The sequence below is a fragment of the Amaranthus tricolor genome, chromosome 2 (assembly GCF_026212465.1).
Source record: "Amaranthus tricolor cultivar Red isolate AtriRed21 chromosome 2, ASM2621246v1, whole genome shotgun sequence".
Classification (NCBI taxonomy): Eukaryota; Viridiplantae; Streptophyta; class Magnoliopsida; order Caryophyllales; family Amaranthaceae; genus Amaranthus; species Amaranthus tricolor.
The window spans coordinates 35,752,782-35,780,354 of record NC_080048.1 but is presented as its reverse complement, the minus strand read 5'-3'; the positions used below and the strand labels follow the sequence as shown (position 1 = coordinate 35,780,354).

At 32.1% G+C, this 27,573-nt stretch overlaps 4 protein-coding genes across 8 annotated transcripts; 2 read left to right on the top strand and 2 right to left on the bottom strand.

Annotated features, from left to right (window-relative positions):
* Positions 1-527: 527 nt before the first annotated feature.
* Positions 528-1,091, bottom strand: LOC130805764 (uncharacterized). The gene has a single exon (XM_057670550.1). It carries the CDS (start codon positions 1,089-1,091, stop codon positions 528-530), a length of 564 nt encoding a protein of 187 aa, XP_057526533.1.
* A 4,077-nt stretch (positions 1,092-5,168) lies between these two features.
* On the bottom strand, positions 5,169-10,314 carry LOC130805896 (V-type proton ATPase subunit G 1-like). 3 transcript variants are annotated; one of them, XM_057670730.1, is made up of 4 exons: positions 10,166-10,314; positions 8,578-8,688; positions 7,800-7,900; positions 5,169-5,595 (listed from the first exon to the last, which is right to left on the bottom strand). In XM_057670730.1, exons 2-4 carry the CDS (start codon positions 8,663-8,665, stop codon positions 5,452-5,454), a joined length of 333 nt encoding a protein of 110 aa, XP_057526713.1. In that variant the 5' UTR covers positions 8,666-8,688; positions 10,166-10,314; the 3' UTR covers positions 5,169-5,451. The 3 variants fall into 3 exon arrangements, with proteins under 3 accessions (XP_057526713.1, XP_057526714.1, XP_057526715.1); XM_057670731.1 differs by having other exon boundaries at positions 8,578-8,709; positions 10,166-10,308; XM_057670732.1 differs by having other exon boundaries at positions 8,578-8,671; positions 10,166-10,268.
* Positions 10,315-10,840: 526 nt separating this feature from the next.
* On the top strand, positions 10,841-19,762 carry LOC130806281 (GDP-mannose transporter GONST3-like). 3 transcript variants are annotated; one of them, XM_057671291.1, is made up of 4 exons: positions 10,841-10,882; positions 11,732-12,063; positions 12,195-12,253; positions 18,015-19,762. In XM_057671291.1, exon 4 carries the CDS (start codon positions 18,015-18,017, stop codon positions 19,137-19,139), a length of 1,125 nt encoding a protein of 374 aa, XP_057527274.1. In that variant the 5' UTR covers positions 10,841-10,882; positions 11,732-12,063; positions 12,195-12,253; the 3' UTR covers positions 19,140-19,762. The 3 variants fall into 3 exon arrangements, with proteins under 3 accessions (XP_057527274.1, XP_057527273.1, XP_057527275.1); XM_057671290.1 differs by having other exon boundaries at positions 12,184-12,253; positions 18,015-19,761; XM_057671292.1 differs by lacking the exons at positions 10,841-10,882; positions 11,732-12,063 and having other exon boundaries at positions 12,168-12,253.
* A 2,837-nt stretch (positions 19,763-22,599) lies between these two features.
* LOC130805763 (auxin response factor 2A-like) lies at positions 22,600-25,140 on the top strand. The gene is made up of 2 exons (XM_057670548.1): positions 22,600-23,514; positions 23,767-25,140. The coding sequence occupies exons 1-2, from the start codon at positions 22,600-22,602 to the stop codon at positions 25,138-25,140; spliced, it is 2,289 nt and encodes a 762-aa protein (XP_057526531.1).
* The last annotated feature ends 2,433 nt before the right edge of the window (positions 25,141-27,573 follow it).

Sequence of the window (27,573 nt, the reverse complement as noted above, 5' to 3'; positions counted from 1 at the left end):
TTTTAAAAATTAATAATGTAATTAGTTGATATTAAATTGTAAGAATAATTTTAAAAATTAATAATGTAATTCAGCAAGAAAAATTACTTGACAACACAGTTTATAATATATATGTTTTCCCACTCTAATTTTTAATATATACAAAATTATGCTATATATATTTCACCGCTAGAGAAAGATTAAGTCATAATGGAAAATAACGAACAAAAACACATGTACCACGTTTCATGAAAATTATCGTTAGAACACATTCTCAATATCACCATTTATGACTATATAGTGTATAGTAAATTTATTAAAAGGATTTATATATTGTACAAGTTTTTAATATATATATATATATATATATATATATATATATATATATATATATATATATATATATATATATATATATATATATATATATGTATATTCTTATTCACTAAAAATACCTTGCATAAAAGACAATAATATACAAAGGAGAAACAAAAAAAAAGGCTTAAAACTATTAATTGCATAATCACCAAAATTTTCACAAAGATTATTCAAACGTCCCTTATCCTTTGCTGTCTTAGTTGATCATAAAACCTTTGAATAAAATCTTCTGCAGCCTCATCAATCTTATAAATATTTCCATTCCCAATTTCATGCAAAGAGTAAGGAGAATCCGTAACCCTAACAATTGGACTTTGCCCTACCCTTAATGCTAAGGGAGAGTAAAAATAAGGGAATGGTGACCCCTCAACGTCGTCGTTTTGGAAATTACCTGAATTTAACACTGTCTCAAGCACCTTATTGATTGTATATATTTCATGGCTTTCTTCATAAATAATTGCATGGTAATTTTGATTCTTTTTATTATGATTAAATTGAAATGGGAAAATATAGTTTGGGTGGTTTGGGGTGTTACTACAACTAAACTCGTACTCCTCGCCACCATGGTGGTGGTTTCCGGTGAATGGTTTTCCGGCGAGTTTAGGGCGTTTCATGGTTAAGTATTTAAGGTCTAAGAGTAATCTTCTCTTGCTCAAGTTTTTCCTTAACATCACATAGACCACTCTCACTATGTGCCATAACTTTTTTGCTACCACTTGTGCATTTTGCTCCATTTTTTTATTTAGTGATAAAGATTTAGAGAGAGTGGAGGGACAAAAGATGATTTAGTGTGTTGTTTGGTTGTGAAAGAAATCTAAAGAGTGAGTGGTATATATATAGGGAGGTATGATCAATGATGTGGATTGTGGGGGATGAGTAAAATTTGGCAAACTTTTCTTAAGCTTTTATTTCTTTTAAAAATTTAAAAAAATTTTTTTTTAAAAAAAAGAAGATTATTGATGGAGATTGAGTTTGTGTTATGTTACTTTATATAATTGCTTTCTACCACCATCCCAATTTATATTATACATTACTTGAATATATTACGTATACCGAAGAACCATATATATATATATATATATATATATATATATATATATATATATATATATATATATATATATATATATATATATATATATATATATAAAAGATACTATGACATAAATTCGAAGAATATTTTTAATTTATAACATATATTCTTTTTTTTATATATAATAACTAAACAAAAATCATTCTTCTCCTTTTTATTTTAAAATCCTTCTTATTTCATCATCTCTCTCTCTCTATATATATATATGGTCAAGTTTTAGTGAGAACCAAGTTTAAATGAGAACCATGAGAACCAATTTCTCCGATAAAAATGTATTACTTTTTCAAAGACAAGGTGTTACTTTTGGACAAAAAAAGTTACTTTTGTTTTTAAAAAAATTTGGTACTTTTTAGACAAAAAAGTGTTACTTTCAGAAAAAATATAAATACAAAGTAACACATTTTTTTGAAAAGTAACACTTTATTGTGAGTTTTTTTTCAGAATTTTTTTCTTAAAGTAACACTTTTTGCCTAAAATATCATCTTTGTTTTCAAAAAAAGTAACACTTTTTTATTAAGTTACTTTTTTTTGTAAAAAAATAACTCTTTTTTATCAGATAAATTAATTCTCATGATTCTCATATAAAGATTGTTCTTACTTGAACTTCTTCATATAACATGGGCGGATTTAAATTTCTAGGCCTAATGGAGTAGTTCAGTTATGTATAAGTACAAATAAAATTTAAATTTTACAAGATGTTGAGGGTTTATTTTATCCTTATGATAAGAATTCGATTATCATTACCTACTGAATTGATTAATTTTGCTCTTTCTTTTTAGAAATTTTCTAGCCAATATTTAAATTTAAAAAAGAACATAGATTTTGGAAAAGAGGTGGCGGTACAAATTTTGGTTCCTAGTATTTATTTCCTTTGGGTGATAAATTTGACCCTTCAGTTTATATGGCCAAAATTCGCAACTAAATTAGTTATTGTACATGCTTACCGTATGAATATTAAAAAATCAAAGGTGCATGCAAGCTTTTTGTATAGGATCTCCTATTCTAATCAAATGTTTTGTTTAATTTGACACAAATTTTTTAAAAAAAGGAAGGGGTCATATGAAAGGAGTGAGCAACAGAAAAAAATTTAATAATTTAATATTAATTGTGTAAATAATTAAATCTTATAAGGACATAAATGAGGGAAAAAATTATCAAATAAGAAAATGAGGTATATAAACGTGAATATGTCGAAAGAGAAAATTAGACATTTGATTAGAATATGAGAGATATTTCCTTCGTTTCCTTATGTTCTTCCCATTTACTTTTTACATAGTTTTTAATGTAAATTTTAAACTTCAATATTTCTAAATACGCATAATAAAAAATTATTAAAAATACATAATTAAAAAGTATACAATCTAACGAGATCTTTGATGGATATATTTTATGTTCTAAATATGTGTCAAAAACATTAATTAAATTTCTCTCTCCTTAAGTTGGAATATTCCAAATGAGAAGAATATTAGTGAACGGAGGGAGTATTAATTATTTTATTATTATTTAATGAGGGTTGTTACATTGGTTAAGAAAACCACTATTTTATGATTAGACTTGAAAAGTTAAATCACTAATTAAAGTTGATTATAGTTGGAATTAGTGATTGGTGGGGACACAAGGTTTTCATGTTTAAAGTATTAATGTTTGAGATCAATAATTGGTGGGATGAAGACATAAGATTGTGTTGAATCTCATGTAGATATCACTACTTGTCTAGGATTATTGTAAAACTCTTATTACGTGTATAATTTTGTGATCAGTCTTTCATTCCTCCCACTTATTTAACATAATTTGTTATTTTATAATTATTTTTATTTTTGTGTAATGATACATAATAATCGTATTTTCCTTAAAAACAATAAGATATAACAAATTAAAACTAAGTTGAATTTCATCAAAAAAAAAAAACCAAGTTGAAGGTATTCGCTATAAAAACACTTCTATGTACTACCTCCTTTTAAATATTCTACTTCTACAATTTAACTAAAAAATTCTAATAAATTTGGCTAGAGAAAAAAAAAACAAAAGCTAACATATCCTAGGACCTTAATTATTAGCATAACTTTTTGACTTAATTGGTTTCTTTACATGGTATCAAAGTTATCATGACATAAGATCACAGGTTCGAATTTCAACCAAAAGCTAACGCCATATAAAGGAATCAACTCAACCAAAAGTTTAACCTAATAGTTAAAGCCCCATGATATATTATACATGTTAGAATATATAACATACATATCCTGAAACTTCAATTATCAGTTCAAACTTTTAATTTAGTTAATTCCTTAAATTGATTTCTTCACATGTTATATAGTCTAACAATATACCGCTTTTAACACTTAACATAATGTATTTCACTCTTAACTATCTCCTAGGACGTGATGACAAATAAGAGGACAATTAATAGCTAACACCGTACCATATAAAGGACACGAGTACTAGATTATTGATGGAAGGAGATCATAAGTTTACAAGGAGTTTGCTCTAAGGAGTAGATGTGCTCGTTCGATTAGGTGATGATAGAACCTCGAGACACATATTCGCTCATATGTAACGCGTGTTGTACTTTAAAAAAAAATTCTTTTTTCTGATTTATTGGTCCATAATAGGGACATGTAAAATCAAAAAAATAGGATGATTGTGGGATAGTACTAAGAAGACAAAAAAGGATTGATGAACCGAAGAGATTTTTTCTCAGTGATATTTTTTTTTATGTATTGTTGAATTCATTAAAGAAATATAGTTATTTTGAATGGGAGATATCTAAAGTATCATTAAAAATCAGTTTTTCAGTTGACTTAAGAGTTAATTTTTCATATGAATTGAAAGTCATTTATCAAATATATTTTTAGTTTTTTGACCAACCAAAAATACTAAAGTCAACTTAAAAGCTAAGAAACACTCATATGCTTCTGATGTAGAATGATAAACAAAAATTCTTTAAATAAACACATAAACTTGTATGCTGCCACCTCACGCGTGTGACCAAAAAAATTTTTTTACTTGTCGAATTCAAGCCTTAAAACACCTATTTCAAGACTTAAAAAACCAAATCTAACACTTAAAACCCCTATTACAATCCTTAATCTTCCTTCTCTAGAGGCTTAATTTAATTTTTTAACTATCAACTTCAACCATTAAAACATTTAATTTTATATTTTAACTCTTAAAACGCCTACTCCAACCCTTAATTTCATGTTTTACTTACATACGCCAACTGTAAAATATCCATTTTAAGACTTTGAATATTTATTTCAATGGTTTGAAGTTCGTCAAATACAAGACTTAAAATGTCTAATTCAAGGTCCAAAATGTCCAATTCAAGCTTTTAAATGGCAACTTCATATTATAAATTGGACCTGTGAGTGGTCGCATTTATGCGGCTGTCTCACAAGAGATATGCTGCTAAATAAAAGAGGTCATATTCAGGTTGAATAAATCCAACCCATTTAAGCTCATTTGTTCTTTCTCAAAGCACATTCCAACCAAAATATTTTTTGTTTGAGCTCAACTTAACCTTATCCAGCTCGTAACACAGGTTTCGTCAAAACTAGTATGATTCTAAAAGATTATGATTCTCCCAATAATACTAGCTAATAATTAAATAAATGCTAGTTAAAATGTCAAAAGTATTGTTGACAGAATAATTAAAAAAAAAAAAGTGAGTGAATATCCCAAAATATAATTATAATATGGAAAAGAGTAGTAGAACTAGAAATTGACTAAACAATGACAAAGTAAAATACATAAAAATAAGTTCTTTACAAACTACTAAATGTATCAAATAATACATTTGTCCAAAATTCAGACATTTATTTTAAATAGCAGATCTTCATCTGTTCAATATATGACCAACCATTGCAAAGCAGAACTAAAGAAACAAATACAATCAATTACAAATGAAATCAACCATCTCAATGTCTCATATGAGGAAACGTTTCGCCGAACATGGTTATTGAAGAGAGGCATTAAACGCATCTCACGCTCTCGAATAAAAAATTTCAGTTCTTCACAGTTGTGACATATTTCAACAGCATCTGAACAATTTCGGGAGAGATATTGGAAGATTGTGTCTTCAGCTCATTGATTTTCGCTTCAGTTTCTTCTTCAAGACGCTTCACATTAGCACCAGAGTCCCCGCTACTCTAACATTGGTGCAGGAATGATCACAATTGCAGCAAGGACCATGTAAAAATGGACATAAAAGTTTCAACAAAACCTTTATAAAAAGTATATTATCTTTGAGGAAGATAACAATCATGAGGTACTGACTATTACGCGTGCACAAGAAATCATTTCGGCTATGGTAGTGAAGCTTACAAACATGTAGTCCTTGGTTTTAGTGTCACTACCAATGTGGTATGACCATATGAATACTCCATCCGATGACAGGCATATTGACCAACTTGTCATAGTTTTCAAGTAACTTATAGTTTCATAGAAACACACTCTGCAAGATTCACATCTCTTCTAAAACATTTCCTTGAATATTACAAATGGTTACAAGCATTGTCACGAGCGATTCAATCATGTCTATAATTAATTCCTACCTCTAAATTCACTGATCTCAACCATCAAGGCAATGTCCAAAACCCATTTGTAATAGATGGACTACTCAACACACTATTTATCATATAAATCTTCAATAGAATTATTTTCGAAAGCACGCACAAAACATTACTATTTCAGGAAATGTGAATATGACTATTATGTCAATTTTTATTGAAGTTAAAATTTACAATTCTTTGGCTTTGGACTATGATGAACTAAAAAAAAACGACATTAAATCGTGTTGTTACTGAAGTTGAACATGACATTTGCAATGATGGTTCAATCGGAAACAACCAATTTGTCATTATAAGGGTAAAGTAATGTATATCTGATCACCCAAATTCAACTTAGGTGGTAGCCACTTAAGGGCATTGGAAAAATGAAAATAAAAGGAGGATTTCTTTTAAGGCACACGATAAATCTTTCCAAACATAAGAAAATAATGGTATCCAACACAATTACTATTTACATGATGCCAAAAGCCATTCCTAGAAAAGACAGTGAACATTTCACATGGATGAATAGTGCCATCTCCAACAGAACTTTCTTTTTGCATATTCTATTTCATTGCTACTCGATGCAGAGTTACAAGTGAGTATGTAGAAAAGCTAAGAAGACCATAGGCTTGCTATTGGAGATATTAACACAGGCCATTAGAACGTCAAGCTATGGTGAAGTTTAAAAAAAACTTAATAACCATAACCCTGTTGTGGATTTGCATAAAGGATCTGGAGAGGAAATAGGGGAAGGGTCCACTTCAAATGTTAAGGTAATAAAAGGGTCAAGCCCAAGAAAGGGACAAAACATACTGCTGTGAAAGCAACAAAATTAGGAAATTTAATGAACGCTTGTTTCTAGGATCTGGATCCCCACAAGTGGATCCTGTAATACATATATGGTCTTATATGAACAAATAACAATTTCAACTCCTACCTTATAAAGAAGAAGCAGCATCAGGAAACTAACCTACAATTATGAAAATGGGCCCATGAAAATACCCCAGGAAAAATATGAGCCATTAAACAAATCAGAAAGACTATAGACCAATAAATTATTTCACACTGACCATTTTTGTACTACAATTTTATCTAATATTCCACTATCCATTGTCTTAAACAAGTACAAGCAGTGAAAACAATTGACAATTCCTAGCTTTGAAATAAATTGGAAGGAATGGAAAAGCAAGCAATCAGGAGCACTGATGCAGGAATCTTAGAATAACTTCAATATAAAAGAGCTTTATAGTCTTTGGTGGTAAGATCATATATAATCTGTTCTTTCTTTGTGACACTTCCAATTCTTTCCGATAATAATGGCTTTCAAGCAATGAAGGAAATTAAAAACCTTTCTATCCAACTCTAACCTTCTCCGACAAACATCATTGTTTTCAAGCAATGAAAGATGAACCCCTTTTCTTCTGTATTCTATCTAATACTTGGCTCGCAAAAAAATTGCTCCCCTTCACTCTCATTCCCTCCCAATGTTCCTGTCCTTTAATTTCATTCCATCCCCTCCCCTTCTTTCCTAAAGACTGTCCAAACAAGCTGTTAAAACTAACATATGCAAAAAAACAGATGAGACATCAAGTACAAAGTGGACAAACAAACAGAGGACAAATAAACAGAAGAGTAAAAAGTGCCTTCTAGCTCATCCTCGTTTCTCTCTTAATCTCAAATGAATCTCTAAAAAGAATAGGATAAGGAAAAAATAGGAAAAACTGAGAACATTCATAGACCCAACACAATGATGAAGTTAATTCTTTACAAAACTTTATCTAAGGTGTTTCATATTAACTCACCTCTGCAAGTTTCCTCTGGAATTCAGCTTCCATTTGCGTACGAAACTCAGAAATCTCCCGCTCAGCCTCTTCTTTTGCTTGTCTCAGTCTAGCCATCTTGGCTATAAAAGAGGAACCAGAAGGCAAAACAATGGAGTCAAAACCAAACCTATTAAACGATAATAGGAAGGGTATTGAATTGATTAAGAGGCCATAATGCCCATCCCACAGCTACTAATTAATATAATTCAAGGTAATAAACTAAAAATGTCATCTTCAACTGAGAAAAAATGACAAGAGTCACAGCTACAAAAAAAAAAACAAAAAAAAAAAAAAAAAAAAAAAAAACTCACAATGATGGGATTTCACATGTCTTTTTTTGTGGATTAATAATCACCCTACCATTACTAATCTCTTCATCACATCAAGCAGACTACTAAGAGCACACCCTTATCCATGAATCCCAACTCCCAGCGACAGTGAAGTACATAAGACCATAGAGTTTACATGAACAATGCTAGGAGAAAAAGTGGGCATGTTTTTAAAGCACATTCTCATATGAGAAAATTTAACTTCGAGACACATACGAAATGTGAATCCCAACTCCCAGAAACATAAACCTCTAATTCTGTGCATGGAAAAGTGTGCTTCACACAATCAACCCAAGTCAATTACAAATTATTGGTGATGACAACAATAGTTTTTTAAGTTGGTATATGTTAAAGAGATTAGAGATCCAGGGTTAAACAACAAAGACATATGCAAAGGAACAATACATATATGTGAAATACATACATACCATTTTTGGCTGCATTAACAATGTGTTGTGCTTCTTGCTCCGCAGCTAGCAAGAGTTGAATTCCATTCTGTCCTCTGCTTGCTTCCATCCTTTACTGAAAAGGCTCACGTTCTGAAAACCACAAAAAATGTTCTTGCAGTAAAAAGCACCGGGTACCAAATAAATTAGCATCTTCACATAGGTCCTCAAATGTCAAAAGAGCAATTATTTAACATCTTAACTCAAGATTACAAGTCACCTTGTAAATTATAAAAGCGATAAGCATGTGTAACAATGAAAAATCCTCAAATGAAAACAACAAAAACTTAATATATAATTACATGAGAGGAAATAAACCATGGAAAGAGAAATAAATTGTTACTACTTCTTCCATCACGAAGACTTGGCTATATTACTTATTCCTCACTTTAAAATTTTGCATTACATGGGTAAGGACCTCACCAATATTTCACTTTTCCTCGTGTCGAACCCAAAGAATTGAGTTTTGTCTCAGTTGGACTAAATATCACTTTTCCAAGGCAAAGTCATGGGTCTAATTTTCACTTAGCCCTTCCCTTACCTCAGCCTACCTAGTAATAAAATAAAAATTGTCAAGCCCCATGCCCTAACCTAAAAACATAGCAAATTCACTGGGACATCTATAATAGGCAATTGTAGAAAATTTATCGAGACATAGTGATATTTTAGCCTCAAAGATATTGAACCTCTTGTTTATCCACATAGCATAAAAATGCACTAGTAATGCGAAGGTCGTGCCACCAAATATACGGCCAAAACCATGAGATATTCTTTAAACCAGCTTAAAATGTACTTTGACACCTTCACGACATGGGCAGTATTACTGTGGTGGAATTAAAACCAAAGCTCAGGCATATGAGACAATGCTGCCTTGTTTTGCATTATATCCAAGAGACAAAAATTATAATTGATTTATGAATCTACTGTACTTTAGGGTTTTGCAAATGAAGCCAACAGTCAATTAATTTTTAGTCACCATTCGATGAATGTATTGCAATTGACCTTACCACAATCTAAGACAGCCAACCAAGTACATCAACCAATGTGATTGGATGATAACATTATGACTGATAACACTAGTGTATCGATAAGTTCAAGATCAAGGTAAAGATGTCAATTTGGAACGCAATACAAATGGGGTGAGAGCCCTGTACTGCTTCAAGCATGAAAGTCAAAGGATAAAGATACCAAAATCAGAAATTCAGAAATCAACAACATTTATTATTACTCGATTTCATACCCAATTCAAGTTACAAATTAAAAACCCAAAAATTCACATCAAATTTTCTATAAACTAATACCAAAAACCCTAACTCAATCAATGATTTATGAAAAACGAAAACCAAAATCCTAAATTGAAACTTTGCATAAGATTAGATCCAATCTTAGATGACACAAAGAAAATTTTAAAGACTACCAAAAACTACAAAATAAAGATAAATCACAAACGATCCGAGTTTAAACAATGATAAAATAGTAAAGTTTGAATCTTTTACTGGCGATACATAAATATAAAAACGTATGATTGGTTGTGATCAAGAGTTTGAAAAAGATGATCCAGAAAACTGACCTAGAAAGAAGATTGAGTTGAGGAGAATCGGATGCTTCGTGCGTCACTTGTATGGTGAATGTGATTCAGAGTACCACCCAACAAAAACAACTTATGTGATTCCTTATTAAATTTACTTTTTGGCATTATTTGATTTATTTTGAAATTTAATCCTACTTAGCATTATAAATTTTGCCAATTATTTTTTTTATTTGAGGTGAATCTGTAAATTAGCATAAAATGAGGTCACTCAAGGTTAAAAGACCCTGAGGGAAAGGATTCGTACAAATTTTTTCATTGGCTAATCTCGTATCCCATCTAACAATTAAGTGAGCTAATGTGTTACCATTCCTTCTAACAAAGCTACAATCAAAATTTAACCATTTTATTTCTTTATTCATTTTATATTTTATTTTATTTTTAATATAACACCCAAATTTCCTTCTTTCCCTTACTTTTTTGATTCCGTATAGAGGGTCGGAAATTCAAGGGTGTTATACATAGTTGTAGCCAAATCTCAAAGCCAGCTCGATACCAAATTGGGCCACAACAGCCTCGCATATGTCCACACACCATCTTGACACCACACTACGAACACCCACCACCAGAACAACACCCTTATCATCCCCAATCATAGCCCCTAGACCTCTATAAGCTCCAGCAGCCACATGAACATCCACATTAACCTTTACCAAGCCAGAGGGAAGAGGAGACCAGGTGTGGAAATGAGGAAAGCGTGTGGGTTGATGAATCATAACTTTCAAAGAGTACATGGAGTCATCAGTCACCAGGCGGTTGAAGCTCACAACAATATTCACTGGGTCATTGGTGTCATTCTCGAAGATTTGCTTGTTTTGGAGGAACCAAGAAGCCTATAAGGTAGTGCAGATGGAGGTGAATCCACACGCTAGCATACCATTCCCCGTGGCACACCCCACACCACTCTCAAGTGTGTAAGATATTGCATGAGCTATAAGATGCTCAGAGTCATCTTCAATATCATGAGAAATGACTCTTGCTTCAACAAAGTATATTTGAAGAAAAAAAAATCATTACAAAAAATTTAAAATGAAATAATTAAGGTAAATTGGCCTAAGATGGAAATAAGGCATTTGTTTAGAAGTAAAGAAATTAGTAATTAATAGATAGTGTCAAATTCCAAACAACACACTCTAGAAGAATAAGAGGGACTTTAGAGTTTAATTTATATTAAATAAGATTTTACTTAAAATATATACCACTTTTTCGAATAACATGTAAGTTCGATTCTTGACTTATGGCTCCTTCAATCCTTTTTCTATCAACCTACCACGCACATAAAAAAAACCCGCTTAAACTACGAAAATTTAAAGAAAATAAGTTTAATTAGGAAAAAAAATTCTAGAAAAGCTTCGGAAAAACTTTTTTCCCAAAATAAGCGTCTCCTAGTCCAACGCTAAGGTTTGGTTGTGTTCGCTGTTACGAACAGCGGGCCATTACTTAAGTTAAACAATCACTCGCTATTACCAAAAGGGGGCCATATACAAACAAAAGTTAAGATTAAGGTATATGGAAAAATAATCGCATACTGTTGTCTGTTACTAACAGCGGACCATTAACATCCAAAATAATTGGTCACCAATAGTAACATCAAATAGAACCAAAACTTAGTATGGAATTAGAAGCCACTTAATTTTGAAAAATAAGTTTTTATGAAGCTTATTTTGGAATCATTTTTAGAGGAAACAAGCTTTCAAATTTTCACTGCCGGCTAGTCGGTAGAAACTGGAAAAGGATTAATTCCAAGTCCTAAGCAGTAAACATCCTGATTTCCTATTTCCTACCTAAAAAAATTCTCCTATTCTGCATTCCTGTTTGGCTACTCCCACTGCTTTGTTCTACAATCATTTGCGTCTGGTCACCTTCCTCTCTATCAATCTGTAATACTTTTACTTTGATTTCAGTAATTAATGTGAATGATATTCATATTATCACTCTTTCATGTTTGCAAATTGCAATGATTCTGATTTCTGATTGTCTGATTTGACGCTTGATGCAAGCTGGAAAATAGCGCGGAGCTCCGGCACACAGTACACTCGCCATATTCTATATTCAACTCGCATTTTCTTGGTAAACTTGTACTCCTATTTCAAATCTCTTTAGATCTGAATAGTTATGCCTGATTTCTTTTTCTAGGTATTTTTTTTCTGAATTTTCTATGTTTTTTGAATGAGGATTAATCCATCAATATCTTATCTGAAATTTATTATCCATGTTTTGCTGGTGTATCTTGCTATTGAGACTAGGAGTGGTTAACAGCTAGTGTATTCGCTCTTAGCCTTTTAGTATTGTTTTCACTGCAGTACTGCATATAACTTGAGAAAACCTTCAAAACTTAAAAAACTAATACAGCAGTAGCAAACGTGTTTATTTTTGTTTTATTGACATTTAATTTGTGTTTAAGTTTATGCTAACTATGGTATTTAATTTGCAATTGTTATTTGGTACTAAACATGAGTATTGAATTAGCTGAATTGCTGGTAATTGATTGTTAATAAGTTGTGAATTTGGTGGAATTTGACATATGTGGGTTATCTATAGTATTGGTGGCTTGTAAGTTTCTTGGAAGTGCATATTATTGTTACTTTGGGAGTTTGGGTTGTGAATTGGGTATAGAAGTTCTTGTGAATAGTGGTATTTGCCTATTTGGAATACACAAGACAATTAAACTATTGGTGACTTGTGAATTCGATCGTTATTGGCGAAAGTGACATCTATTTGAATCTTGATTAAATTATACTAAGAAGTTGCCCTCTTCCCCTCCATTCTTGGGTCCACCACTGATTGGATGTTGTTTCTAGTAAGTAGAGAAAGTTAATGATGTATAGGTTTGTAGGGAAAAACTTAGTGATTGTAAAGTTTTAGGTTTACAAGTTGTATTACTAAATTAAGCAAAGTTTATCCAACTTAAATTGTACTGAGTATATAGTATTTAACTGTAGCAGCTTATTCATTTATAGTTATTATTAAGAAGGTACATCAATGGTTACTGAAATCAAAATTCTTAACAATAAAGAGGACAGATGAGTAGCAAATTTCCTTTCAGTAATGCTTTGACTAAATAATGATGATAGAGAACAAACTAAAGAAATATGGAAGAGAGATTTGATGGTACCTTACTATCGCAAAACACTCACATTTTACTGAGAAATTAAGCTTTTAGCTCAATCACATATTCACAGTCGCAGTAGTGGAATTTTTTATCGTCCATTTGCGTGGCTTTTTGTGAAAGTTGTCATTCCTCGGACTTTTGTATTGATGATGATATTTATAATTTGGAGGTTGATTAGGATGTGGTATTATCCATAGCGAATGAGCTTATTGTTTGTTGTTCGATCTTTGATGGGAAAGCTGATTATCTTTTCTCCTCGCTTCATCCCCATTTATGATGAGAAGAACAATGTGCATTTAGGATGACGTATGCTTTTAATGTTGTGAAGTCTGCATTGCAACCATCTCAATCTGGTCAGTGTAGGTAATAAGTGAATGTTGTCGAAACTCATATGATTAGTTGTTGGTAGTGTGTTGGTGATGAATTTGAGAACTTAACCGCTTCACATTCTCTTTCCTTGCCTCACATCTGCTTTTTAACGACTACAACAATGCTAGAGCCTTAATCCCAAAAGATAAAGGTTGACTATATGAACTAGTTTATCAGTCCCAATGGTTGTCCACATGGATTCTTCTTCTCCATTCATTCTGATTTTCTACCATCTCAATTTGTAAGTCTAGATTCTTCATATCCTTGTCCTTTAAGTTTTCTTTAGTCTTCCTTGCCCCCTTTTTGAGTCTCTCGAGCAGAGCTTCAAACTTTCTATCTTTCTTTTTGGTTTGCTAATACCTCGTCTTTGCACATGTCCAAACCATTTTTTTTTGATTCTCTTTCATCTTTTTCTCAATTTGCAACTCATAAACCCTTTTGTATATCTTCGTTTCGAATTCTATAAGGTATGCCCACTCATCCATATAAGTATTTGCATTTCCACAACTCCTCTGTCTTTACTAGCCCAACCTTTTGATCCATATAGTAGCGCCGATCTAATGGTAGTTCGATAAAACTTGCTGTTTAACTTTAAGGGAGCACCTCGAACACATAATATCCCCGCTTCAATTTTTTTCATCTACACTTAATTCTATGGATCACATCTTGTTGGATATCCCCACTTACCACTAATCTAAAATATGAACCAATGATATTTAAAGCATCCACTTGAAGCGATTTCTTTCTCTTCTAGCTTTATAGTGCCTCTTGTTGTCCCATCTGTGCTAATGTTACACTCCATGTACTTTGTCTTATTCTGACTTAATTTGAAACCTCATGACTCCAGCTCTTATCTCCATCGTTCTAACTTTGCATTTACCTCCTCTCTGTTCTCATCAACCAAAACAATGTCATCCGCAAACAACATGCACCAAGGCAAATGTTCTTGTACTAATCGGCTCATATAGAACTGGTATGCAAAGAAAGGGGCTTAGGACTGAGCCTTGATGAAGGCTAATTGTGATTGGAAAATCCTCCGTTGCCCCTCCACATGTTCTAACATACATGTTTACTTCTCGATACATATCTTGCACTATATTGATGTATTTCTTGGGAATGCCCTTCGTCATTGCCTACCAAAAGTACTTCTCTTGGTACCTTGTCATATGCTTTTTCCAATCCAATAAAAATCGTACGTAACTATCTTTGTCTAGTCCCATAGTACTCCATTATTTTTCTCATAAGATGAATTGATTTCATTTTGGCATAAATCCAAATTGGTTCTTTATGGAGGTACATCTCTTTATACATATCTCTATCACTCTTTCTCATAACTTCATAGTATGACTCATGAGTTTTATTCCTCGGTAGTTAGAGCAGTCTTGGATATCTCCTTTGTTCTTGTAAAATATTTTGTTTGTCCTCTAAATCTTGTTAAATAGATTAGTTAGGCAAGTCACTCAAGTTGTCCTTAGGCATCTCCATACCTTAATAAGTATACCATTTGGCCCAATTGCTTTCCTTAACTTTATTTTCTTCAAGTCTCCATCCACCTTTATTTTTTGTATTTTTCGCATAAATTCTTTATTTTCATATAAGAGAGTGATTGTTGTGTTTCCTACAACATTTCATGGTTCTCCATTATATAACTCATCAAAATACTCCCTCCATCGATCATTGATGTTCTCGTCCTAAACTAAAGTTTTCTTATCCTTATCCTTAATACACTTCACTATACCTATGTCATTAGTTTATATATATATATATATATATATATATATATATATATATATATATATATATATATATATATATATATATATATATGTATATATGTATAGAATCTAATATGTTAAATACCTCTTAAAATCCTTCATTTTCCTAATGCAAGATAGCATTTTTTCTATCGGATAGCTACTTTTGTCTTGGTATTGATTTCTGTATACCTAGCTAAGTTTTTGTCATTCCTTCGTCTTCCTAATGTAAGATAACATTTTTTTTCTTTGATAACTTTCTTGACCTCCTCATTCCACCACGTTATATCCTTCTTTACCCTAAATCTACAATGTGATTCTCCTAAAATCTCTTTAGCTATTAGAATGATAGAAGTTCTCGTCTTTGTCCAAGTATCCTTTGCATCCGAAGTCATCTCCTATTCTATTTCTTCAATAAATTTCTCGGCGAAAACTTTAGCATTATCCTTTTTTTATTCTCCTGGGATAACTTTACATATGCTTTTGTGGACCCTAATATATAATGGTGAATCAAATATCGAACTCTTTTACTTGAAAAATATAAAACTAACCGATCTTTGATTTATTTTTTTCTTTTTAAATCTATGCTAATGATTTTGCTTGTAGACTTGGAAGTTGGAATTCACTTGATTAAACTCGATCAACTTCTCAATATGTCAAAAAACAATTAGTTTTTGCAACTTTTTTTAATTAATAGGAGGTATGGGTGGTCATGGAAGGTGAATATAGTTGCATGATAGAGTGATTTTGGAAAAGGTACCCACTTAATGAGAAGCTACCAAGATCACTAGTTCGCCTTCCCTTTACTTCAAATTATTTCATGAGCTAATGGGTGATTTCTTGAAACACAACTTCACTGTTTTGAGCTCTTCAGCAGCCAAACGATCAGAATGTCTTGAGTCTTGACATCTCTGAGATTCTTGCACACTACCAACCTTCCGATATCATTTGCACTTCCTGTGAATCAGTTGATGTTTGTACTGGTTTTCGGTCCTGATTGTTGACAGTTGGTTATTAATTCTGATTTAGTCAGTGTGTTTGATTTAGTCTAAGACAGTTATGGAAGTTTTCAGAGTAGTGCATATTGGACAGTTAATGATCCTAATTCCTAATTTTATGCATTTGATAGTTTGCGTTAGTAGCCTAATTTCTGGCTTTGTTAGTTTATTTATTTTGGTAATTAGATGTATTATGTTGTAGTGAAAAACATAAGTTTCTTTTTTAATTCCTGTGCATTATACTATATCTGTTAGTACTCTTACATTTCAGTTTTCTGTTCTGTCAGTTAGGTACTCCTACAATTGGGTGTATAGTTATATTTGGATAAGTGTGACCAAAGAGATACAAATTCATGTCTATATTTGGCTTTTCTTATGATGTTGATTATGCTTGCTGTAGAAAGGTTATTCATGAAGCTAATGATGTATATCTTAAGTGTTGTTAGCACTCATTTGTTGTCCTTTTTGGTCTTTTTTGGACTATTCAATAGGAAAATTAAGTGTAAGATTGGAGTTGATGAATTTTTTATCACGTGTGTCATTTTTTTTGTTGCTTCTATGTTTTTTCCACTTTTGGCATTTATAGTTTTGGTGTTTGATTTGGGAGGTAACTGTTGAATTTTTGGTGTCACTTGGTAGCGTAAGACTCAATTGTTTCTAGTGAAGTGGCATCTTTCATCCAATTTGTTACGACTTATGATGGTTGGATTTTACCACATAGTCTATTGTAGGATATCTACTTTGTTTTTTGTTGGTGTTTATCTTTGGGCGTGAAACGACTTATTTGGAAATTATTTTCTACTTTATGTCGCATTTAAAATATTGAATGATGCCTTCAAAATCATTGGTGGATTTAGAATAAATATTTTAGTAGTAATAAATTTTACCTTTCATGTTGCATTGATTTACGTTCTACTTCTTATGTGATGATGCCTCCTTATATGAGAAGCTTCCTTAGGTTGTTGTAATGACACCTGTTTGATGATTAACAAGAAAAATGAGATTCTTCTCTATCTGTGGTTCTGCGTGACCTTCCTTTGGTCCATCATATGTGGTTATCTAGATTATGATTTATTCTTACTATGTGTTTAGATAATCAAGCTTAGCTCTTGCGTTAGGAGTAGTACTAAATTTCTATTTAAGTTCATATCTTTTGTTGCATGACTTACTTTCCTTTTATCCAAGAATCCTCAAGCTCTTTATTCAACCAAATATCCCCGAATTCCCTTGAATATAATTGCCTACTTTAATTCTCTTATGAATCGTTTTCGGGGGCTATTTACAAGGTTTGACTTGGCCTTTGATTGGATTATAGTAAATGAAAATTGTAAACTCTGTTTTCCATCACATCTGTGCTTTAATACTTTTAAAGGAATTTGTTGACTACTTGTGTCAATCGGAAATGACCTCATTGCTGTCACAAGGCTTGATTGTATACATCTGACACCTAGAGGTTATCGAATGTTATTGATCACTTGAGTGCCATGAACAAATTGTTACTATTTGATGGGGAACTATCATGAATATGGGATATGTTGTGCAGAATGTTGGTTGATTCTTATAATGAACCATTTTGAACTTTACGTACTTCTTTGCAGATGTCCGGCGACCTCGAGAATCCAAAGTCCACTGAAGTGAATAAAAATGTAGATGCAACTGGTTCCTCTGGGACTGAAGTACGAGTGACATGGAATGGTTTCTTGATGCAACAGGCATCAGTATATGGAGTAGCTGCTGGCTATTGCCTGTCGGCATCTTTGCTCTCAATCATCAACAAATGGGCTGTAATGAAATTCCCGTATCCTGGTGCACTAACTGCACTGCAGTATTTCACCAGTGCAGCAGGCGTTTTAGTTTGTGGCTGGCTAAAGTGGGTAGAACATGACCGCCTTGACCTTATGACCATGTGGCGGTTCCTTCCTGCTGCAATTATCTTCTATCTCTCTCTTTTCACCAATAGTGAGCTCCTCCTCCATGCGAACGTAGACACATTCATTGTCTTCCGCTCGGCAGTCCCCATCTTTGTTGCCATCGGAGAGACCCTCTTTCTGCATCAGCCATGGCCATCAGTCAAAACTTGGGCCTCAATTGCCACTATCTTTGGTGGGAGTGTCCTATATGTGATCACCGATTATCAGTTCACAGTGATGGCTTACAGCTGGGCTTTAGCTTACCTAGTTAGTATGTCTATTGATTTTGTTTACATAAAACATGTGGTTATGACCATTGGTTTGAACACATGGGGCTTAGTCTTGTACAACAATCTTGAAGCTCTTCTACTCTTTCCACTAGAGCTGTTTATAATGGGCGAGCTGAAGAAAATAAAACATGAGATAGCTGACGAGTCTGATTGGTATTCATTTGGTGTCATCCTGCCCGTGGCTTTGTCATGCTTGTTTGGACTTTCGATCTCTTTCTTTGGCTTCTCTTGCCGAAAAGCTATCTCCGCCACAGGCTTTACAGTTCTTGGAATAGTTAACAAGTTATTAACCGTTGTTATCAACCTTATAATCTGGGATAAACATTCAACTCTTGTCGGAACAGTTGGTCTTCTTATCTGTATGTCGGGTGGTGTTATGTATCAGCAGTCTACAAGCAAACCAAAGCCCGTGAAAGCCACAGAGCCACACGAAAGCCAAGAGGAAGAACAAAAACTGTTGGAGATGCAGAACAATAAAGAAGATCATAACAATTTAGAGTCAAGTTCCAAAGTAGAAGAATAATAAGACTTTTTTGCTGCTCAAGGACTGTACTCTCTACTGCCACGCGAAGGGATCATAATCTTCCTGGAAAGATCAGATGCATTTTGAGGTAAAAAAGCAGTGCCACTTGTTAGGTCTTTTTTTGTCGATTACAATTGGCAAGCAGTGTATTGTTCTTGTAATTTGCCTGGCCGAGACTTTACCGTTTCAACTACCATATAGAAGAAACCTATTCATTCCAGAATCTTATTCTTTGCATGTCCAGTTTTTGCTAATTGCAGAACAGCAAGTCGAAATTGTACTGACTGTAGAACAGCAAGTCAAAATTATGCAGTGAAATTAACTAAACTAATGAGTCGGAACTTGAAGGAACCATATCATCTCGTTCAAAGACTTGTACTCTGTCCTAATTTATTGCTACAAATGATATTTTATTAATTTATTGCTACTAATACAATTATTAGCGTGTATGTTGCTTGTTTTGAGGTTGTCTCATCGAGAGACAATCTCTCATAAGAGTAGCTTATGATATTTTGTTGCTTTTATAGGTTAGGTTTGGATTTTGATTTGGAATATTCATTAAAACAAACCAAAAAAAAACTTTTCTTTCACATTTTGATCATAATTTCTTATTAGATAAACTACGAAAATTAATAGGGGAATTTCAATCCAATTAAAATTTACTCTACAATGCACTAAATTTTATATTAATCATATCTCACTAAGATTTCCAACGTATCAAATCTATTCAATATAAAATTTCAAATTCACTAAATTTCATACTATTCCTACAATTACCTTAATTAAAATGTAAATTTGGAGCCAACAAATGAAAAACTTAAAGAGTATCTTGCTACAATTTAGATTTACAGTTAAAAAATGAACAAATTTCGAGAGTGCTAAGTACTTCCTCCGTTTTATTGTATCATTTTTCATTTTAGTTTGTTCTATTTAATTTGCATCATTTTTATTTTTTGATAATGGCCCATCACTTTTTTTTTTGATTTCATCCCTACATTTTAACTCTCTTTTAATTTCATCTATACAATTCATTCGCTCTCTTTATTTATTACCACTTTCCAATTCTTCTTTGATGCAAGTCAAAGAGGACACATTAGTAAAGTATTAACAGTCTGCACTTGGCCATTTTCTGTCTAACTTGCAACCTATAATATTACTGTTTGACAAAAATAGCTGTCTTAGTCGTACACAGAATGGTCATTAGAGGTGTTCATTCGAGTTATTGGGTTCATTTCGGATCGGTTAAAAATCAGATTTTGTGTCCACATTGATTTTTACATAATTGTAAATTTATTTTTAAGTCAGGTCAAATCGAGTTCGATTATAAAGTCGGATAAATGTCGAGTCATTGGGTCTGTTTTGAACACCTATATCATCCTCATAGTCATGCTTACAGTTAGTTGTGACTTGTGAGAATATAATTTGTTATTTTGAATAATTTTAAATACATAATTTTTTGTTTATTAAGTTTATAATTATTTGATTTGATTTATTAATTAAACTTCAATAGTAATATGACAAAAATAAATTGAAGATCAATCAGAAAAATTGAATAGAAATGACAGCGATTAAATTCTAAATCCAAATATCAGTCTATCGTAAAATATTAAATTAATATTTTTGAAAAATAACATATTACATAGAATTTTTTTCTAATATAACCAGTAAAGGAAATGAAAATGAGCATTTAAATTAAAAAGTAAAACAATGAATTCCAAGTGAAAATGAAAGTTACCACAAACCTAAAAAAAGGCAGCAATGAATTACTTTTCTCTCTCGTAGATTTGACTGAAAAAAAAAATTGTTTGTTGTTACTTGTTAGTCAAATTATGGATTTTATTTATTTTTTGAATCTTCCATATTTATTTTTATAAATGCAATTTTGTTTTCTACTGATATCATAGCAGTGAATTATCAACGATTTTGTAAATAACTATCAAAGTACTAAATAGTAAATACTACCTAATATGCCATTTTTTTTTGAAAAGTACTTAAAACGGAGGATATATAAGTAAATAACGGTTATTTATGAAAGTAGTAAATCACACTTATGTGTCTTAATTTTATAGGAGGGGTTTTGAGAATCTATTTTATCTTTTTTTTAATTTTGTTTATTTTAATATTCCCTCCTATTCAGCTTAAATGTCCCATTTGACTTTTCACACTTGCCGAGTCAACATTTTAACCTTTAATATCTTAAATTATTCTTAATAAAAATTATAAAAAGTTGATATTAACAATCCTTGTATTGAGACAAATCAAACAAGATCCTACATTATTATGTTTTAACTTATAGATTAAGAGTAAAATACAAATATAGAGTGATAAGTGAATAGTGTCAAAAATCAAATGGGACATTTAAGTTGAATAAGAGGTAGTAGTATATATTTTGTTTTTTTGTGGTAATCTGCAAATAACTGTTATTGTTTAAAATATTCTACTTAAAAACGCGACTTTGTTCAATACTAAATTTTTTATTAAGTAGCATTTCAAGTAAAATATACAGCTAAAATGCGCGATGATGAACACATCCAAAACGTGAGTATTCTTGTAACATACGCTTACGACATATACTCTCTACTTTCCTGTGTAATGAAAATCATCTATAATTTGCCTCATTACATTGCTTTATATGTGAAGATACATCATCAATAAAAGTGCTAATATTCACCATACAAAAACGCAATACATTTTGGTTGTTTGATTTAGTATTGTTAGTATTAAAAATAGCAGTGGTGATAACCGTTAGAATATAAATTTTCAGGAAAATGTAAGAAATATGATGCATACATAGTAATGTATGTCTCTCTTTATTATTGAATTATATATACTAAAATAATAAGCAAATTAATTTTTTAATTTTTAACCTTATAAAATTTGAATTTATACCAAAACCATTTGTCGCTCAATGGATAGAACATATGTATGTTGACAAAAGTTTGGGATTCGACTCTTACTGGGTCAGGCATCAACTTGAGGTTTCTTGATTGCATCCTTTTCATCCTCTTTACTTTCTCCATGAGGGAAACATATATAGTTTGTGTGAGATACTTGAAGTATCCTTTTCCTTTATAAAATTTGAATTCTTGATTGTGTACTTAATTTTAAAAATAAATCATTTTATTAAAGGCATTTTACTTTGTGTCTTTTCTTATCCTATTTTATCTTCGTTTGTATTTACATGTTCTTTGGAATCGAAAATCTTACTAGTTGCAGCCTTTTTTTTTTAATATTATTTGCCTATTTTAATCCCAAGACCGACATAGCTTTTACATACGAAATACACGAGTATTATTATGATAAATTGATAATATTTATTATTAAATTAAATTTTTTCAAAACTTCACCATGACAAGCCATATAAATCTCTTTCCCGCTTTATTTATTGTTTTCTCTTTCTTTTCCTACGTAGAACCATCGTCTCCACGGCTCAAATCAAGATTTCGAGTAATATCTTTTAATGGCGTCGTCGATAAATCAACGTGTAATAGATCCAGAAATATGGCAAGCTTGTGCAGGAATTTTGATTGAGATACCAAAAGTGGATTCTTTGGTTTACTACTTTCCGCAAGGACATATTGAACATGCTTCTTCAATCGTTACTGTTTCATCTTCTTCAATTCGTTCTGTGCTTTGTCGTGTTGCGAATGTTTGGTTACTCGCTGATCCTGATACTGAACAAGCCTATGCCAAGTTTCTTCTTGAACCTTGGAATAATAGTAAAATGAGTAATTCTGGTTCAAACCTAATTAAAGTCGATCAGAAGAGTATCGAGAATGTTCTTTCGTTTAGCAATGTTTTTAAACCTCCATATACGGCACTTAATTTTTATACTATTATCAATGATTGTGCGAATCGCATTTTTCCACGGATAGATTCTAGTCAAAAGATCCGGATGACTGATATTCATGGTGAAAATTGGGAATTCATGCTAGTTCCGGGAGTGCGTAAGAGCATGATGTTTACTACTAATTGGCCTGAATTTGTTAGAATAAAGAAGTTAAAAGCAGGAGATACTATTGTTTTGATGCTGAAAGAATCAACCAATGAGCATTTTATTGGAATTCGTAGGGCTGTAAATTGGAGTACTAAAGCAGGGAGGAATTCGGCTAATGAAGTAGAAAATGCGATTGAGAAAGCAGCGAATAAGGAGAGTTTTGAGGCTGTATATTATCCTACACTGGGATTGCCAGAGTTTGTTGTGGCCGCGGAAAAAGTTGAGGCTGCTCGGGATATTGGATGGAGACGTGAAATAAAGGTAAAGATTGGTAATGAGTCCGGAGGTGAGCCAAGAAAGTATTGGTATCACGGAAAAGTTTTGGATGTCAATCATGATAATGAGTCTTGGCCGGATTCTTTGTGGCGGATGCTTCAGGTATATTTGCTGCATATTTTAATTCATGTCAAGAGTTGAAATCTTGGTTTATGTTAAGTGTCTTAATGGTAAAAATTGAATAATTTTTTTGGGGGAATTTAGAATTTTGTAAATGTTATTAAGAGCTTCCATTGCACTTAGATTTACAAGTAAATTTCAGGTAGTATATTGTAGCACCCTTTCAATAACATTCTGCTTGCTAGAATTGACAACAAGTGTTGAATGTGGATTACTAATTTGCTCAATTTCCAGGTTGAATGGAATGTAAGACCTGAAGTTCTTGCGAAGATGCGGATCATGCAGAAGAACATGAGTCCCTGGGAACTGGAAGTGGAGCCTAGTGATGAGCCTGATGTGCCAAATATGTATATAATGAATAGCGACACAGACACTACTTGTAGTACTTTTAAAGATCATGAAAATGTGGAGAGGCGGGACATCATATCAGGCGATGTGGAAGCTATGAACCTGCAGGCTAGTGATGAGCCTGTAGAGCCAAAGACGAATATAATGAATAGCGACACAGACACTACTTGTAGTGCTTCTAAAGATCATGTAAATGTGGAAAGGCAGGACAGCATATCAGACGATGTGGAAGCTGAGAACCTGCAGGCTAGTGATGAGCCTGCGAAGCCAAAGACGACTATAGTGGATGGTGACACTGACACTACTTATTGTTCTTTTGAAGATCTAGAAATTATGGAGAGGCAGGACAACACATCAGACGATATGGAAACTGAGAACCTGCAGGTTAGGGATGACCCTGTAGAGACAAAGACGATTATAATGGATGGTGACACCGACACTACTTATAGTTCTTTTGAAGATCTTGGAAATGTGGAGAGGCAGGACATCACATCAGACGATATGGAAGCTGTGAACTTGCAGGATAGGGATGAGCCTGTAGAGCCAAAGACAACTATAACTAAAATGGATGGTGACACCGACACTACTTATAGTTCTTTTGAAGATCTTGGAAATGTGGAGAGGCAGGACATCACATCAGACGATATGGAAGCTGTGAACTTGCAGGATAGGGATGATCCTGTAGAGCCAAAGACAACTATAACTAAAATGGATGGTGACACCGACACTACTTATAGTTCTTTTGAAGATCTTGAAAATGCGGAGAGGCAGGACAAAAAATTAGACGATATGGAAGCTGCAAACCTGCAGGCTAGTGATGCGCCTGCAGTGCCAATGACAACTATAATGAATGAAAACACCGACACTACTTGTAGTTCTTTTGAAAAACATGATAATGTGGAGAGTCAGGACAACACATCAGACGATACGGAAGCTGTGAACATGCAGGTCAGTGACGAGTCTTCTGTGCCGAAGATGCCTATAATGTATAACACCACCGACACTACTTGTAATTCTTCTGATGATCATGATAATGTGGACAGGCAGGACAACATATCAGACGATATTCTGAACCTGCCTAGAAGTTATGAGCCTGCAGTTCCAAACACGACTACAATGAATAACAACGCTACTTCGACTTGTCTTTCTGCGAATGAAGATGATAATGCAGACACTGACAGTACATTAGACACTATGGAAGCTTCTGATTATTGTAGATGCGTATGTGCACCACGTAACGCAGCGTGCATTGTTATGTAGTATGATACAGTAGGCTGTTAGTATAGTATCAAGTAGACAAGTACTAGCTTATGAGTATGTGATGGTAGTAATTAGTATCATGCAATTGTAAATTTACTAGCCATTTTCATCTGTCTGGCTCATACATTTTTGAATCTTGACATACCAATTATTAAGTATTGATGATGCCGCTGCTATTTTTTCTTGGGTATCACAATATTTTTTCGCCATTTTATTTATGTTTTATGTTTCATACAGAAACGATTTATGCTCTACTTCCTATGTAAATGAAAATCACCTAAAACATAGCTTATTATATTGCTTTATAAATGAGTGAAAAGAGAGTACAACATCAATATATAAGACTAGAAATTCTACAAAAGTTACTACCTTTTTGTAGTCGTCTTATTTAATATGCACAACCGGCAATTAGGCTGTGTAATATGTACCATTGCACAGGGCCCAAGCATAAGTGTCGAAAATAAGGGCCTACATATTACGTTAATGAATATTTAGTTAATAATTTAACAACCATCAATGATTGTGTCCTAGTGGCATATAGTAACGCATGGCATATGATTTTATTAGGGTTGGGAAAGAATCCTACTAGGACCACTTTAGTTCTTTTATTTTTACTTTTAGACAAATTATTTCTTAATAATTAGGAAAATATATTGTAATTAATTATAAATAGAAATAACGCTGGAATAACTTTTATTGTCAAAAAAATTAATACTTTCCATCAAAGAGTGCTTTTTCTTTTCAAAGTTTTTTTTTATTTAGTTTATATACTTCTATATGTTTATTATTTAATACGGTTAAAGATTTTTAATTCTTTGGTTTCATATTATATCAAAAGATACGATCTCTTTTAATTTGGTGTTTTTTTTTGAAACCAATTTAGTGTATTGAGAACAAACAAAAACACGTGGCATGTTCATACTAACAAAAAATTGAATGTTTTTCGTAATTAGTAGGTAGTGTTAATAAAGAAAATAGCTTTCAAGTAGTTTTTGAAAAAAAAAATTGTCAACATACTTTCTAACAAAAACTTAATATTTGTAAGTATTTTTGACAAAACTTTATTGAAGATAGTTGATGATAAAAATTAATTTTTATAGATAATTTTTGAAAAATTATAAATTTTTTATCTATTATTGTTTACCTTAACATCATTATCTCATAGATGCATTTTTTTTAACAAAAATTATAATAGAGCAATGAGATTTTTTCTTATTATAAGTACAAATATTGGAATTAATAAATACTTTATTATTTCACATTAGATGGTGAAGGGCCTATTTTCCTTTTTAGGTCTCTATTTTCTTTGAAACCCCTTGTAATAATATGTAAATTAATATTATTGGGTACATCGAATATAATTATCTCACATAATTTGTTATACTTATTAATTTGAAATGTTCCCTTCCCTTTTTAACTTATTTAAATCTTGAAAGCTTGGTAAAGAAGCTTAACATCCTGTACTCAGATTAAGAGGGAAAGAAAAAGATAGAAACTCTCAATTTTTTGTTTGTCCACTTTAACTTGTCCACTTTAAGAGAAAAATTTAAATTAGATTTTTAAAATATGTATTAAAGATAAAATATATTATCTTGTTAGATTTGTCTTGATGTAAAATTTTTTAATATATAATTTTTATAATTTTTATAATGCGTACTTAGAGATATTAAGACTTAAAATTTACTTAATCCCAAGAAATGAAGGCGTTTTTTTTGTTTTTATTTACCTCCATGATCGCTCTACATAAATTTTAGAGTGATTAAGTTCTTCGCCCATTCTTATTGTTTTTGCTTCTAGTTTGCGGTAGTGCTCCTGACTAAAAATATGAAAATTAGATAACAATTAAAGATAATCTATAAAACTACTAACTGAATTTCAACTTACTTCAATTTTTTTGTCATATTCGGTAATTAGGACACGCCGATCATCCTTAGTGCGTACTCCTTTAGGCCGTACCTTTAAGGAGTAGGCTCTAAATTGTCAGATTCCTTGACCTTCAAAAATTATAAGGGTAATAATTTAACAAAAATTATGATCTTGCTAGATATATAAAATTAATATCATACAGTTATAACTTATAATAAATATTTAACTGAAAACGATCGCCAAATACTTACGATGTTAAGAACAAACAACAATGAGCAAAATTAAGTTTGACAAAGTAACAAACAAGGACACAAAGATTTAAGGAGGTTCACCCAATGATGGCTACGTCCTCCGTGGTGTGTAGTTTATGTTTATATTATATCAAATGAATACAAACAACACTTCAATATGAAGAATTACAATTGAGATAGAGATAACAACAATAGGCTATGTGTTTGGCTTAAGGGTTGTGTTTGATGTGTTTTGCATACTTGAAGTGTGGGTATGAGAGCCCTATTTATAGTGCTAGGTACTTGAAGATGAATGGCTCACATAAATACATAGTTA